Below are 16,749 nucleotides of genomic sequence, written 5' to 3'. Positions count from 1 at the left end.
TAAGAAACGTGTTGCACGGTATAAATACTCCAAATACGTGTGTATATTTGAGCGACGGAGCGAGGAAACCCCACTTTTCGTTATGGGGGCCCGTCTGAAGAGCGGAACCTCGAAAACGCCGCTCTGGTTTCCAGCCGGCAAAGGGAACGGAAGCAGCCGAGGCAGGTCCGACGGAACGGCGTCCCCCCATCCACCCCCTCCGTACGCGTGCCGGACGAGCGATGGAGGAGGCCGGAGGGGTGTTCCCCTTCCGCGACGTCCGCTGGGACCCGGACCCGGCGCTGGAGCCGAGCCCGGCCGTGCGCGTGCCTTCTCCGGCTCCCTTGGTGCTGGACAACGGCTCCTTCCAGCTGCGCCTGGGCTGGGCCTGCCGGGCCTCCGAGGTGCCCAGCGAGCCTCTGCTCCAATTCCGGTCGCTGGTGGCGCGCAGCCGCGGGGCGCGCGGAGGGGCCGGCCCCGAGACTCAGGTGGGCAACGACCTGGGCAGCCCCGAGCCCCTCCGCTGGCTGCTGCGCTCGCCCTTCGACCGCAACGTGCCGGTGCAGATGGAGCTGCAGGAGCTGCTCTTCGACCACGGCTTCCAGCGCCTCGGGGTCGCCTCGCAGGTATCGCCATCTAGTACCGTGGTTCCCAGCGTGGGATACACGCCCCATAGGTGGGGGGGGGGATTTGATTTTTAAGGGCAATTCGAGAATAAGTTATTAACATCATTATTATTATTATTTGCATTTCTTATGGTTCTAGGGGCCTCATATCATCATCACTTTTAATTTGCATACCGTCTTTCTATCTTACAATACCCAAGGCGGTTTACAAGGTGAAGAAACAAAGAGCGGACACCTTGTAACAGTCTAACGCAATACAAAAATGTGATAATAAAACATAACTTTAAAATAAGCGTTCTACATCAAACAAAGTAACATTCAGCAATCATTAGTTCCCTTTTTGAATAATAAGAATTATATGTCACTGGTGGGGGGGGGGGAATCAGGATTTTTAGAGATGCTTAGGTGGGGCATGGTCAAAAAAAAGGTTGGGAACCACTGATCTAGTCCAAACCCCATGCAATGCAGGAATATGCAGCTGTCCCATTTCTGGGATCAAACCTGCAACTGTGACATGATCAGCACCAGACTCTGACCAACGGACCTGCCCATGAGTTTGTGCATGTGCTACTCAACGTGTATAGTTCCGTTTCATCAGTACAGCGGTACCCAGCCTGCTTCCGCCAGATGCTGATGACTGGCCTGCCAGTCACTGCCTCTCAGGATTCATAGATCATCAAGCTGTAGAGTTGGAAGGGGCTCCTGAGAGTCATCTAGTCCAACCCACAGCTTCCAGACTCTGTTTTCTTGTGTAGCTCTTTAAATAACTTTCAAACCTACCTAGGTAAACAGTTTTAACCAGGTCTTCATTGCTTGCCATTTCATTACAGGGCTGTGTTGACCACCCAGTTGTTGTCACTGAAGCGGTCTGCAACCCTCTCTATTCAAGACAAATGATGTCGGAGCTCCTGTTTGAATGTTACCAAGTTCCCAAGGTTTCTTATGGCGTGGACAGTTTGTACAGTTTATATCACAACAAGAGGCAGGGCTGGCCTTGCAGTGGTCTCATAGTTTCCTCTGGATATCAATGTACACATATTTTGCCAGTCTTGGATGGCCGGTGAGTTGGCTGCAATAAACTGTATCCAAGCATTAGTGGACATTACTAACTTATCAGTGGGTCAACTCTTAGTAAAATTTAGTTGGATGCAATTCAGTTTTTTGCTTGATACTTTAAAATACTGTGAAGTTCTGCTTCTAAAGTTGACCATCAATTTATATAACAAAGGCAGCTGCATAGTTTGGTGTTGCCAACATGTTCTGAAAGAGCATCTTTATCAAATTAATGTTTATGCTCCCTTTATAAAAATGTTTTTGAAAGGTGTTGGGAAAATGAATCTGTGCAGCTGTCTTTCATTTTGTTTGTCATCTTTACTACTGCAATTGATCCATTGATTTGGTGTCTGACTTTTACTAATCCTGTATGCGAGAAGTTGCTAGAATACGTAGATGCTAGTACCTTAGTTCTGCTTAGTTAGGTTTATAGTTTATAGTCATAGGGTGGTTGTTGTCCCCTCAGTTGCCCTCTGTGTGAACTCTCTTATGCAGTAACTAGTGGGCCATCCCTGGTTCCGAGAAAATAGTTTTTACTTGTGCTGCATGAATATTTCCTGAAGGCAACAGAAGAGAGTTGCTATATGAATTGGTATGGGTTTTCTCTGCTTCTTTGGGAGGAAGGGTGACATATAAATTTAATAATAAAGTGTGGAAATGTATATCTAAAACATGGACACTGAATTATGTTAGAGCATTTGTTTTAAGCTGCTCAGAATTCTGGCATTTTTTTTTTTTTTAACTTAGATGATAACCTGCTATTGAGAACTCTAGTAGAAAGAACTTAATGAACCATTCCTATATTGTGTACCAACACACATTTACTTTGTTTCTATGGATTGGTAGGTTGGATGCTCGAAACTGTAAGCGTATAAATATTGGAGGGTGCCAGGCTGCTCTGTACCTTCAGCGTCTCCTGCAGCTAAAATATCCTGGGCATTTTGCTGCCATTACTCTCAGCCGTGTAGAGGAAATACTGCATGAGCACAGCTATGTTGCAGAAGATTATAAGGATGGTAAGCATTGCTATTAATGGCTGTCTTGCAGCTTTAAAGTTACATACTATTCCCTCATGGTTTGGTAAAAAATATTTTTTTCTCTTAAGGTTCTGGCAATCCCAGGAGAAAAAAATCTTAAGAAGTAAATTTATATTGCTAAAGAGATATGAAAATATTGTAAATGTTAAAATGCTAGTCATGGTTAGTTTTAAACCTGAGTCCGGATTTGATTTGCAAACCTGCTTTAAAAACATGGTTAACATTAAGTATATTGCAGATGTAAAACTTAATTTATAAGATTGATTAGACACCCTTCAACATAAGGTCCAACAATAAAATAATGCAGTTATAATAACAATGACAACTATTGCGATAATAGGAACCGTATGCATTCAAGAAAAGAGGTAGGTCCCACCAAACAAAATACCTTAATTGTCAAAGGGTAAAGTCATGCATCTTTAGCATACAGCAAAATCTGAACAGTGAACAGCTGCACCCCTCACAGGGCCACCATCCTCTTTACTTATGAGAGTGGTGAGACTATCATGGGCGTCCTCTCTGCAGATCTGAACATCTAAGAAGGTTGGTGGGATGGAGGCAATCTTTCAGATATTTGGAACCTAAATCATTCATATCCTAAAATACTAATGTGAGCTATGGTCAGTGCTGGAAAGTTAACCTGATTTTACTTTATTAAGCTTTTGTATGGTGAATAATCCCTCAGATGCAGCAGCTTGTCCCAAGCAGTATCTAGTGATGCAGATTGCTTTGAGCAAACTTATTTATTATGTGCACTTATAAATAATAAAGTGTATTAAAGGGGCTGAATTACCTTGTTGAATCTGGTCGGCAACTGGTTTTAGGAGGTCCATTTGGCAGACACAATAAAAGACTGTATGCCTATTCTCCATCCTACTCCAGACTGTCAGCAAGTCACATTGCATCATGTCATTTGCACACTTTCTCCCCCTAGGTTTGCATTAGGGAGAGTTGGCTCTTGGGATTTTACTTGCTCATTCTTCTCTGGTTTCTCTTCAGATCATATAAATCTTTTGCCTTTTACAGTCTTCTGAAGCATAGCTACTCTCCTTGGAACAAGTGTCTGGGACCGGAGTACCTTTTGCTCCTTTCCTTTTCGTTCATGTCTCCTCCTACTTGGTGCAAAACTGTTGGGAAAAATATGTGCATCTAACAGACAATAGCAGTTTCAATTTGAAAAGTAAACAAGAACAGTAATAGTGCAGGTTGTTTGTTTCATTGTTTATAAGCTACCTTTGAGAGTTAACCTCCCAAGGTGGCTCACAACATTTTTTTTTAAGATAACATTTTGTTATAGATTATCAGATGGCTTTCCCTGTAATTTCCAAATATCCAAACTTGCCAAAGGCATTTGTTTAGCAGCGCAGAGACCCTGTAGAGTTGTGCCTGCAAAACTCATTATTGTGCTTCTGAAACCTCTGAGCAGAAATGCAGAAGTGGAGGTCACCTGAATATTATGAGAACCATGTGCATAAGATGCAGCTGCCCTTTTCAAATAAGCTGCTGGGGAGCACCCTCACATCTGAAGAGAAGCAGGAGAGGCGGCAGCAACAACTTCGGCGGCTCCAGGAGCTCAATGCTCGCCGAAGAGAGGAAAAGCTGCAGCTTGATCAAGAGAGGTTGGACAGACTGCTTTATGTTCAGGTAACCCTGCACAATGTTTGAGATGCAGCTTTGGGGAAGTTGAAAAGGAGAAGCTGATGGCAGGAGAACATGATATGAAAATACCAGATTTCATTCTTGGGGAAAATGCTTCATGTCATGGGATCACTTTGATATCATCTCAGTGAGAGAATTGCAGATACCACATAGTTGCCAGAAAATAAGGGCAAGTTTTTTGCTCATTTGGAAATGTTTCCCCGCCCTGGGCTTTTCTGCGATATTCCCCTTAGTTATATTGCAGCCAATAGAAATCACATGGTATTGTGTCTTGTGTGCAGGAACTGCTGGAGGAAGGTCATATGGATCAGTTTCACAAAGGCTTGATGGAACTCAACATGGACTCTGCTGAGGAACTTCAGTCTTACATTCATAAGCTGAGTATGGCCATTGAGCAAACCAAGCAGAAAATCCTACAGGCAGAAGTGAGCGTTGAAGTGGACGTTGTTGATAGCAAGCCAGAGGTACTGCAGCGAGGTTGCATTGATTCTGTCAGCACATAGCCATAAGTATATGCAAAACAGTTCTAAGACTGTATTTTATTGACTGTGTTACAACTTCCTGCAAGTTGTCTATTGCTATATTCTCCTGCAGCTGTCTCCTTTTTGTCTTGCCATCCATCACCATCCGTCTGCGTCATAGTGATCTCAGTTGGTGAGTGCCAACAGGACTGCAGCAAAAATAGGGTCACTGAGAAACAAAAGGGAAGTATTGCATTGCTTGAGAGAGTCCAAAGGGTTGCAGAAGTAGAAAAAGATAGTTGGTGGGGCGGGGGGGGGGAGCTTAAAGAGTCCTCTCCACCTATGAAAAGAAAATTGCCCAATGAGGACTGAGCATGGTCTGGGGTCACAGAATGCTTAGTGTCTAGGGAAGAAAATGGGAAATGGATGGGTGCAGAGGAACAAAGTGTATTGAAGAAGGACATGGCTGGCATGAAAGAAGGACATCAAAGACTGAACAGGAGCCATTCCACTTTCCAGTGAAGCTGCTGAGAAGTAGGAGTGGGCCGTGGTGTATCTCGAGGTATGCAGAAATGCAAAATATAAAAACATGGAGGAAAATCTTCCCCCAAGAACTCTGTGAGGCTATGGTCATATTTGCTGTTCTCGGAGCTTAGTAGCCTCATCTCCTTGCAGAAAACTGAGCTGCCATTTGTTTTGAGCACTCCTGAGACAGACCATAGCCTGTTTTAAATTTAAAAATATGGCCTATTGGAGGTTGAGGATAGGAAAATGGTGGATATTCAAGTTGGAATTATGCAAAGGTTCCTCCTTGGCATTTGGCATCTTTCTTGAGCATTTCTCGTGCCCTGTTACAAAAAAAGTTGAAAAATGGAGTATGAAATTAGGGTCAGCTTCACATATCAGAATTGGGTGGATGCCAAGAATATATCCTACTTTTCAGTGTATAAGATGAGGTGGGTTTTTTTTTTACTAAAATGTATCCTCTTCTGGATACATTTGAAGCAACTATGTATTGCTCCAAACTACTCATCTCAAAAGTGAAGATGCCTATTGACTGAGCCACTTACCAATATCATGGGCAGGGCTTTTTTCAGCCAGAACTCACCAGAACTGAGTTCCGGCACCAAAAAATGCCCTGATCATGGGTCATAAAGTAATGAAACTGGTGAAACGTTAATGTCAAGTATGAGGGGAATGATAGAAAAGGGTGTGTGAAAGTTAATTGAAAGCTGTTGGCATTGCATACCACATTCTGAGCCTATGATTTCTGTAATGAGTATGAGTTACTCGTGCGTAAGCTGGTGCCTTTCTCGGTTAATTTGCCTTGTTAAACCTTTCTGACTGCACAGCCCCTTCTCATCGTGGCTGCCTCAGTCACTGGCAGAATCTGTCAGTGGGCGTTTCTTGAACCTCTTCCAACATAAAAGTTGTTTGACACCCAGTCTCCTCCTCCTCTCACTGCGCGGGAGTCTTCTGCGCAGGGAAGGCGTGGGTAGCGGAGGACCTGGGCTCTCCTCACTGATGTCCAGTGAAGAGTCCTGGAGCCCTCTCTCCAATTCCCCCGTCTGCCCCCCTTTATCCCTGGTGTTGCGCTGATTGGCTTCCCCCTCTACTGAGGTGTTTCTCCCCCTGCTGCTGGGTCCTTCGCCAGCATCATCTGGGAGCCTCCCCTTCGCCTCTCGCTCCGATGTCAGTTCCCTGACAATTTCCATAAACTATGAAAATGAATACTGGTCGTGTAATGGCTTTGTTTTCATGAGCATTTGTCTAGGATGCGTAGGGCAAAGGAGAACCATGGACTGAAATCAGTGACATCTTCTAAGCAAGAGTTATTTGAGGATACATTTTTACTTCCATGCAGAAAAATGTTTAATCTTTATCGTTATGTAAGCCTTTATTTATAAGTTCTGTAAACTTTCTCATATTTGCTAAATTCAAAAATAGCCTTTTTTGGTTTACAGCTGGCAAAACCAAATTCTTGGCATGAAATTCCCAAACCCCAATTGCTTAGCATCACAGCTCTAAGTAAAGTAGCCTATCTCAGGTTTGAAACCTCACTCAGTAAATAGTTTTTTTAAAAAAATATTCAGCCAGCACTGGCAAGAGCTATGGAGGCATCCTGATTCAGTCATTTTAGCAGCCTGGTCTTTGTTGCCCCTTCTGGCATAATACTTACTTTCACTGAACTTTGCTGCCTGAAAGTAGCAATTTTCTACTATTTACAATCCACTTATTTAGACAGCAAATATTGGTTTACCAGCTTCACATGAACAGACAAAAATACTTCATAAACCTGTTGATGAGTCTTAAATGTACCCAAGTTTGTGCCACCCTGAACATTTAAACTTACTCTAGTCTTTTGGTGTCAATTATATATTTATGTGGATTAGGTATGCTTCTGAACAGAGGGTTTTAAAAAAGTGGATAACTGTGTTAAACTAATTGGATGTATATAAATATATTGCTTGATTTTATTATCTCATAAAATTTATACACATAACACCGGTCCTGAGAGATCTGCACTGGCTCCCAGTACGTTTCTGAGCACAATTCTAAGTGTTGGTGCTGACCTTTAAAGCCCTAAACGGCCTTAGTCCTGTATACCTGAAGGAGCATCTCCACCCCCATCGTTCAGCCCAGACTCTGAGATCCAGCGCCGAGGGCCTTCTGGTGGTTCCTTCATTGCAAGAGTGAGGTTACAGGAAACCAGACAGAGGGCCTTCTCGGTAGTGGCGCCCACCCTGTGGAACGCCCTCCCATCAGATGTCAAGGAAATAAGCAGCTATCCTATTTTTAAAAGACATCTGAAGGCAGCCCTGTTTAGGGAAGTTTTTAATATTTAATGCTGTATTGTTTTTAACACTCGATTGGGAGCCGCCCAGAGTGGCTGGGGAAACTCAGCCAGGTGGGCGGAGTATAAATAATAAATTATTATTATTATTATTATTATTATTATTATTATTATTATTATTATTATTATTATTATTATTATTATTATAAAAGAAAACCCCCTCAAAGCAGTTTACAAAAAGATAAAACAATAAAATTGAGGGGGAGAAATGTTTACTAAGGCTGTACTCCCAAGCACATTTAGTAGCCCCCTTGAATTTGGTGGGACTTTATGATTAATTGCATCATCTTAGAACTGCATAGCTGGCATTCAGCCAGCAGGAAAGGCTTGTTCATTCTGGTCATAACTGCTTTTAGACCTTGGCATTGGCAAGCCAGCTTCTGTGGCTTCCCTGTTTTAATATAAGAACCTGTGGTCTCTTTTGTTTTCAAGATGCCTGATCTGGATCCAATGGGCAGTGAACAATCAATGGAAGACGTAGAAAGCATGAATGAATTTGAGCCCTTATTTGCTGAGGAGCAACCCGAAGTTGAAAAGCCAGTTACTACAGTACAGGTTTGTCTTTATACACATCCTGTCTCTTAGTCTACTTTACGGTATATATTTTTGCAAGGTTTTGCACAACCTTGATGGCAGAAAGTGAGGAGGAATTAAATAACATTTTAATGAGGGTGAAAGAGGAGAGCCCAAAATATGGTCTGAAGCTCAACATCAAAAAAACGAAGATCATGGCCACTGGTCCCATCACCTCCTGGCAAATAGAAGGGGAAGAAATGGAGGCAGTGAGAGATTTTACTTTCTTAGGTTCCATGATCACTGCAGATGGTGACAGCAGTCATGAAATTAAAAGATGTCTGCTTTTTGGGAGAAAAGCAAGGACAAACCTAGGCAGCATCTTAAAAAGCAGAGACATCACCTTGCCGTCAAAGGTCCGTATAGTTAAAGCTATGGTTTTCCCAGTAGTGATGTATGGAAGTGAGAGCTGGACCATAAAGAAGGCTGATCGCCGAAGAATTGATGCTTTTGAATTATGGTGCTGGAGGAGACTCTTGAGAGCCCCATGGACTGCAAGAAGATCAAACCTATCCATTCTGAAGGACAGATCTTGAAGCTGAGACTCCAATATTTTGGCCACCTCATGAGAAGAGAAGACTCCCTGGAAAAGACCCTGATGTTGGGAAAGATGGAGGGCACAAGGAGAAGGGGACGACAGAGGACGAGATGGTTGGACAGTGTTCTCGAAGCTACTAACATGAGTTTGACCAAACTGTGGGAGGCAGTGGAAGACAGGAGTGCCTGGCGTGCTCTGGTCCATTGGGTCACGAAGAGCATAGCTGTCAACTTTTCCGTTTTCTTGCAAGGAATCCTATTCGGAATAAGGGAATTTCCCTTTAAAAAAGGGAAATGTTGACAGCTATGCATGAAGAGTCGGACACAACTAAACAACAACAACAACAATTTTTGCATTCAGTCAGCTACCCTGGGCATGGATTTTGAACCCTGGCCTCACTGAGTAAGTCCGTGGAAGAGGATCTATCCCTTGTCAATAATAACTTAAACCCATGGCATTGAAAAATGAAGATTGTAAACTCATGTTTCAGACAGTGACTACCAAATCCCATTGACTTCAATCCATGGCTGTAATTTTGTGTATATTTGGGAGTAACTCTGTGAAACGTGCTTTCAAGTATACATACATATGGTTGACCTACAGGAGAAGTGTTAATTTCCCCTCCCCAAAAATGCTTGTAGCAATAGGAATACTCCCCAAGAGTATCTGCTGTCACTTTGATCACAGTTTATACCAGTTATATCTCACATGGCAGACATCATGTAAACTGTAAGCACCTAACGTTTTCTAGATACTACACCAAACATTAAAAATATGAGTCCATGCCTGAGGGCTTACAATCTAGTAAACGCAGTACAAAAGGAACAAGGCATAGGAAAAGAACTGGGGAAGTAAATTCAGGAACTAATTCTTTGAAAAGTTACGCAAATGTTTAATGACCAGGTAGCGTGGTTGTGGGAAATGGTTTTGGGAGGGGAGAAGCCAAAATGGTTCTGGGAGGGGAGAAGCCAAAAGGCTTTCAGTCCCAGCTGATAAAGTATCTTATGCTATCTCATCTCACCTGCTGCTGCAACTAACTATAACATCTCATAACAGAATGTGTTGAAAAGTTGAAATCTCTCTCTGGATGAGGGCAGACAATACAGATTCTGGTGGTGATAGAGCTTAATTCATATTTACAACATATTTTCAATAAAATGTTGAGCATTACATAAAAGGTTCTGACAAATAGCAGTACATTTCTGACTCTGATATTTTTACAGCCCATGTTTAACCTGGCAGAGTATCACCAGCTCTTTATTGGCACAGAAAGAATCCGGGTTCCTGAAATTATCTTCCAGCCATCCTTAATAGGAGAAGAGCAGGCTGGGATGGCAGAAACCATACAGTTTGTCCTGGACAGGTTAGTTTTCAAAAGTGAACTCCTATTTAAATGACAGTGCAATCCTGTACATGTGTATATGGAAATAAGCCTAGTTGAATTAAATGGTACTCTTAGGTAAATGTGGGTAGCATTGCAGCCTCTGTGTATTTAAGAATAAGCTGTCACTGTTCAGAGAGTACTTGTTTTTTCTCCTGTAGAACCCAAATAATTAGTCTCCTCACTTTTTTTATATAAAAAACCCTCAGTTTTGCAAGATTATGGGGGATGCCACCACATTAAATAAGGCATTGTGTGATTATACATTTTGTTAGCTGCCTTGAACATAGTGCATGATGCAGGGCACAAATTATATAAAAGAAGATGGTTGAGAGACACATTTGAAAGCCATGTACACACACAGTCCCCCTGTGTCTCACTGTTAAAATTTAAATTAACAGGCAGTCTGAAGAGAGGAGCTTTTTACTGGAAGGATCTTTTGAATTGGAACAAACTAAAATCAGATTTGTGCTTTAATCCTTGAAAAAGTTTAAACATTAAATCGGCCTCTACCACTACAGGGATTTACCCTTCCCATCCACCCTTAGCACAGGGGTGGGGAATGTTTTTCAGTCCGGGGGCCACATTCTTTTCTGGGCCACCTTCTGAGGGCCATATGCCAGTGGTGGGTGGGGCCAGAGGCAAAAGAGGGCAGAACAACAAACAAATTTTACCTTTCATTCTCTGTCCTCGATCCCAGTCAGCTAGAAGCACTATGAATCTGTTAAGGGAGTTTTATTTCTTCAGGTATCCTAAAGAGCAGCAGGAAAAACTTGTCCAGAATGTCTTCCTTACTGGTGGGAACATGATGTATCCTGGAATGAAAGCCAGAATCTACAAGGAGCTGCTTGAAATGAGACCATTCCAGTCGTCTTTTCAGGTGTAGTATTGGCTTTAGCAATGCAATGGCTACATGCAACATCCAAATACTGTACATGGCAACGATGACCAAACTTTATTGCACATGTGAAGCTGAGGGGGGCATTTGAACTGATGTAAAAAATCTGCTGAATTGGGCAGCAAGCTTAAAGAGGGACGTAAATTTATAGAATACATTGGTAACCATGCTGGGCAGCATAAAGTATGGTAAAGGTAAAGGGACCCCTGACCATTAGGTCCAGTCGTGGTCAACTCTAGGGTTGCAGCGCACATCTCGCTTTAATGGCCGAGGGAGCCGGCGTACAGCTTCCGGGTCATGTGGCCAGCATGACTAAGCCACTTCTGGCGAACCACAGCAGCGCACAGAAACACCGTTTACCTTCCCGCCGGAGCGGTACCTATTTATCTACTTGCACTTTGACATGCTTTCAAGCTGCTAGGTTGGCAGAAGCAGGGACCAAGCAACTGGAGCTCACCCCATCATGGGGATTCGAACCGCTGACCTTCTGATCAGCAAGTCCTAGGCTCTGTAGTTTAACCCACAGCGCCACCCAGGCAAAAATATTGTCCAGCACTTGAACCTTCATGTTCAGGGACTGTATGACCTCGAATTTGCTTGTTGGGAAGCAACAGTGTGGGAGAGCTACTGATAGCCCTGCTTTGTTTGAGTACTTTCTTGGTTCATCACTGAGGAACAGGATGCTGGCTAAGAGGAAGCTTTTGGCTTTCATATTCTGGCAGTAGAACAACAAACGGGGGACATGGTTGCTGCATTCTGCTTTGTGTCTTTATAAAGGTAACCCTCCTTCCCGTTTTTCAGCATACAAGGCAGTTTACAAATGATCAAAGGAACAAGTTCTGAGAATGCATTGCAAGGGGCAGACCATAGAATATGAAAATGTTAAATCCAAAAAGCAAAAAAAGCATTCCTTAAAGACTTGAGGAAAAGAAAAGCATTTTAGATTGGTGTCTAAGAAAGAAGAACTGACACCCAGCAAACCTTTCTGGGGAATGCGTTCTATACAAGAGCTAGCAGAATAGAAAAGACCTTCGCTCTGGTTGTTACGTTGCCAGCATCAGAGGTCAGGGCCATCCAGAGCACAGCCTCAGAAGGTAACCTTAAGGAACAGGTTGTTTCACACCAAATAGGATTGTCAGATGTTTGCACCATGTAGCTTTGTGTGTTGCCATTCTTGTTCTGTGGCCTTTGACTTCCACTAAACAGATCCCTTTATTGTCTTGCTGCCATCCAGGTGCATCTTGCTTCCAATCCTGTTTTAGATGCATGGTATGGAGCTCGAGAGTGGGCCCTGGAGTACATGAACCGCGATGAAGGCTGGATTACAAGGAAAGATTATGAAGAAAAGGGTGGAGAATACCTTAAGGAGCACTGTACTTCCAACGTTTATGTGCCCATCCGTCTCCCAAAGCAGGCTCCGCGGGCAGCTGAAACTCCAGCATCCAGCAAAGCGCCGGGAACCGCCGCAAACAATGTCTCTGAGCAAGCATAGTATGCAGGCTGCAATGGTATGTAATTGCAAAATAGACACAACCTGTGTAAAGCTTTTCAGGACTGCAAGGCAGCTGCCATCCTGCAAAACCAGGTGCAAGTTTAAGTTCAACATTTCCGGGCACCTCAGCTTGTGCAGCGATCAATTGTGTGTTTTATCCATGGTTGCCATGGAAGAATTGCAGGCTCTTCACCAGTTTTTGGTGTAAAAAATGCAAAAGAAATATTGGCCTCATTGAGGCTAACATATCATGTGTTTTATATTAATAGACTATGCTGTAAAAATCTGCTGGCAATGTAAATAAAGTCTTTTGGGTTTTCCCCTCCCCATGTTGATCAGTGTCAAATGTTCCTAACATACCACAGGACTGATTTCCAGAGAGGTAGCCATATTCGTCTGCTGCAACAAAAACTATGAAAACTACATTATGCCAATATGGACCAAAGTGTTTATTTCAAGCTTTGGTGAATGTGAGCTTGCTTCGTCAGATACATCAGTAGCAATGTTAATCCAGGAGGGGGAGCCTTTACCCAAAGGAAGAAGGTAGTTTGAAGGAACAAATCTTTGCTGAAATTGAGATTTGGGGTTTTGTTTCTTATTCTAGTTATCTGTTCAGATGGTTGTGGACTTTTCATTTCTTTTGTTCAATAGCTAAAGGGGGGAAAACCCACAGTATAGTTTCAGAAGTTTATTCTGACACACGTTTGTAAAACGAGAAGGGTCAGCAATGCATCAGTTTATGAAACATTTATTACATAAGGGAGGCAAACACTGGTGTTGGTAGAAAGAGAAAACGCCATATTTGGTTCAGTTAGGGCATCCTACATTAGTGATGAATTGCTAATTGAACATGGCTGCATTGGTTAGTGACCCCCTGCATGCCAAGGAGAACAAAGCCTTTGTTCATTACTCTTGCTTATATTAAGCAGCCATTGTTTTAGCCTGTCATAGTGCCACACAGATTCTCTTCTAAATGAATGTATCCCTGTATGCTTGAACATCGGCTCTATTAATCAGGCACACAACTGCGAATTAAGGAAAAACTGTAACTCTTTAACAAGGAGAGAAAATAGGGAAAGCAATTAGCCCAAATTATGGCCCAATTTTCAACTGTCAGTTATTGTAGTACTGTCCAGGTAAAAGAGAACTTTAGTCTGCAAGGAACTGATCCGAGATTGCACTTATCACAGAAACTGGAGATAATTTGTCATTAAGTGGTGCCTAAATTCTTGTATAAGGGCTAGTTCAGGGTTAGCTTGGGTAGGCCACATCCAGCTGCAGATGCTATTTTATTTATTACATCTAAATGCATTTGGCTGCTGATGTGCCCTCAAACACTCATTAAGGTATAGCAAAAAGTTAATGCCATAGTTTTCTCAAGGTGGGAAACTTTCAAGTTCTCAGAACAAGGTGAAAAAGCATAAGCTGGGATGTATAGTTCTCAATGTAGAACACTGGGAAGTTCACAAACTTAAGTAGGTTTTCCAACAATGAAAAAGAAAAGCAGCCGAATGGCCACAAATAACCTATCTGAAGAAATGTACGTTGATCACTTCATATACAACAACCAAATGTGTGTTGTATATGTAATATCATCCTCAGTAAAGTCTTAATGATCCGGATTCTTACAACATAGACAACACCCTGCCTTTCAGTCCAATTTGCCAATTGCAAATACATCAACACTAGCTTCTCGGCATCATGTACATTTGCCTTAGAATAGCCATTAGGCTGTCTTCTTAAAATTCTTCTAAATAACTTATGAAATGAATCTGTAAACTTTGTAGTTTACTGCTTTTTTATTAATATGCATCCCAACTTACGTATTTCCTTGCTGCTGAATGAGATTTCCATTTGTGTTTCCTGACTAAGAAAAAGATTCCACACTCCTTCAGCTCAGATGTAAGACATAATACTTTTATGTAATGTTGTGCCTGAGCACAGGTGATCCATAATAGGGAGTCCATTTATAGGCAGTTGGCAAGCATTAGCTGTCTTACAGAGTCTGCTTGGTTTGTGCAAGTCTGTCACTTTTGGCCCCAGGCCACAGTCAGGGCAATTGAGGCCCTCAAGGCTGCAGAAGTAGATTATCAAGGCAACTCTTAGGTGGTTAGGTTTCAAGCATCCTGTATCTTTCTTGCTTTGCCTATGTCATTCTTGGAATGCGATTTAACTTTTCAAGATGGCAGTATCTAGAACTGAATGCAGTGCTGCAGATAAGACTGTGACCATTGCTGGAGAGACAGACACGCACATTTCTTTCCAGTTCTTAGGTACACAGTGCTTCTGTGTTAATGTAAGACAGTGATTGTCTTTGAACCACACATGTCTCTGAAAGGTAATGAAACCAGATTATTGTAAACTTCATTATTCCTCATTGAATGGTTAAAATCTACAGAATTATGTGACCTGGACCATGTTCAGAATTGTGGAATATACAAAATCCTGAGGTTAAACACACAAGATGCAACAATTCTGCACTCTGAAGGCACAAGCATTTTGTTCATGTTGCCTGCATGTGTTCATTTTTAGCCTCAAAGTGATGACATTTAGAAACTTGCTTAGAAAAGTCCAACCCTTATTTTAATACTCTACTTAGGCATATTGAAGCAGCAACTTTGTGCAGCTGACTGCTTGCAAGTTGTTTGTGCCCCAAATTTGGCCACCACACAGTTTATCTTCAAAATGATTGTTTTTTTGTTTTTGTCTTGCCTTGACAAAAGATTAAGAATCTAATCTCCCACTAAATCAGTGGCAAACGTCCTGCTGATTTTAACGGGCAGGATTGTACCTTGACTTTAAATTGCAAAGATAAAGCAGGAATAATCAGGTAGTACTATTTTTGTTTTGCCCTGCTCCTTTGGCAAGCTTTCTAACAGCACTTTAGCTTCAAAACGTCATTCCCAGAACTCTACCATTAACCACAATAATGGGTCAATTAAGTGTACCAGGAAGTAATGACAAGGAAATAACAAGAGACGTGTTGATTTCAGCTGCCCCCAGACAAAAGAAAATTAATGTTTGCCAAGTGGAAAATGTTAAAATCAACAGCAGGGGAGTGGAATAAATATGTTCAAGTTTGTAAAGTCTTATGAAGGACACAACACAGTAGAAACTAGGGCTGCAGTCCTGAGCACTCTCCCAGGAAAAGGGTCCCATTTAACCGAGCAGTTCTCCTGTGTGAGTAAACATACTTAGAAGCAGCTGTAAGTCACATCACCAGTGTTAACTGGAGTTTGCAATTTAGTTAAACCAATTTACAACCTAGTATTTTGTTATGTTTTGATTTTTAAAAGTTGATGTTAACCAGAATAGCAGGTCAATGTCACGTATCATTTGCTGGTTTTCTTGCTGCAACAAGCAGATCTTGACAGGAAACAAGTGTACCTATTTACTTCTGACAAAGGATGGAGATTGGGATTAAAGAAGGGATATTACTACTACAACTACTAAGCCCATTGTTGAAATGGGTAGTAGAAGTCTCTCTCCATTTGCTTACCTTTGGCACTTTGCATGGCCAAGCACATAAAGAAGAAAATCAGCAATCATTTTTTAATTTTGTATTATTTTATTTTGCTGGGTGGGTGGGTGGGTGGTGGTAATTCTAGTCTAGGGGGTTGATGCTGTGCCTGCAATATGTGACTAGTTTTGAACAAGATGATGATGAACCACCCTCTTGATGAGGGGTGGTATGTAAATCTAATAAGCAAAGTTTAAATGATGAAACAGTTTAATTGATGAAAATAAAAATAAAATAAAAGGTAACTTATTGCATTATAAAAGTTAACACTTACAATTCCATATATACTTATCTAATGTATAAGTATTATTGTTTATCTATCCCCTACCATATTTTGTATAAATGCTTTTCATGTATCATTATACTTGTTCATGCAACGTCTCTGTCTATAAGCAATCCTTTCATAAGTTGCAAGTGCAGTCATATCTTTGCAGTGCATCAGTATCAGTCTTTTCGCACAAAGAATCCATTTATGTTAATAGGTCTTGACTTTTTGGCAGGTACTCCTTGGGAGTGGCTGTTAGAGTTAAACATACAGTAGTGATCAAAAGATTCAAATACACTTTCTCTCAGATAAGTGTGTGAGCATATATTCCCTTTTGCACACACCATCTAGTGACCAAATGAGATTTCTATATGTGGTTACTATTACGAAGATAGCCTGGTTCCAGCTTATGT

General features: G+C 41.9%; 1 protein-coding gene across 1 annotated transcript; it reads left to right on the top strand.

The window, feature by feature from the left end:
• ACTR5 (actin related protein 5) lies at positions 1 to 12,876 on the top strand. The gene is made up of 9 exons (XM_081196245.1): positions 1 to 605; positions 1,436 to 1,665; positions 2,505 to 2,674; positions 4,122 to 4,339; positions 4,636 to 4,818; positions 8,102 to 8,224; positions 10,004 to 10,143; positions 10,909 to 11,041; positions 12,294 to 12,876. The coding sequence occupies exons 1-9, from the start codon at positions 222 to 224 to the stop codon at positions 12,549 to 12,551; spliced, it is 1,839 nt and encodes a 612-aa protein (XP_081052371.1). The 5' UTR covers positions 1 to 221; the 3' UTR covers positions 12,552 to 12,876.
• The last annotated feature ends 3,873 nt before the right edge of the window (positions 12,877 to 16,749 follow it).

Source organism: Podarcis bocagei, assembly GCF_964188305.1.
Source record: "Podarcis bocagei genome assembly, chromosome: 5".
In the NCBI taxonomy this organism is placed as follows: Eukaryota; Metazoa; Chordata; class Lepidosauria; order Squamata; family Lacertidae; genus Podarcis; species Podarcis bocagei.
This window is presented reverse-complemented; position numbering and strand designations above follow the sequence as displayed.

Excerpts from the sequence above, each read along its gene's own strand:
- ACTR5 (XM_081196245.1), top strand. The coding sequence starts at position 222 with ATGGAGGAGGCCGGAGGGGTGTTCCCCTTCCGCGACGTCCGCTGGGAC. Across the intron at positions 4,340-4,635 it reads ACAGACTGCTTTATGTTCAG|GAACTGCTGGAGGAAGGTCA; the intron begins GTAACCCTGCAC and ends TCTTGTGTGCAG. Across the intron at positions 10,144-10,908 it reads ATACAGTTTGTCCTGGACAG|GTATCCTAAAGAGCAGCAGG; the intron begins GTTAGTTTTCAA and ends TTATTTCTTCAG.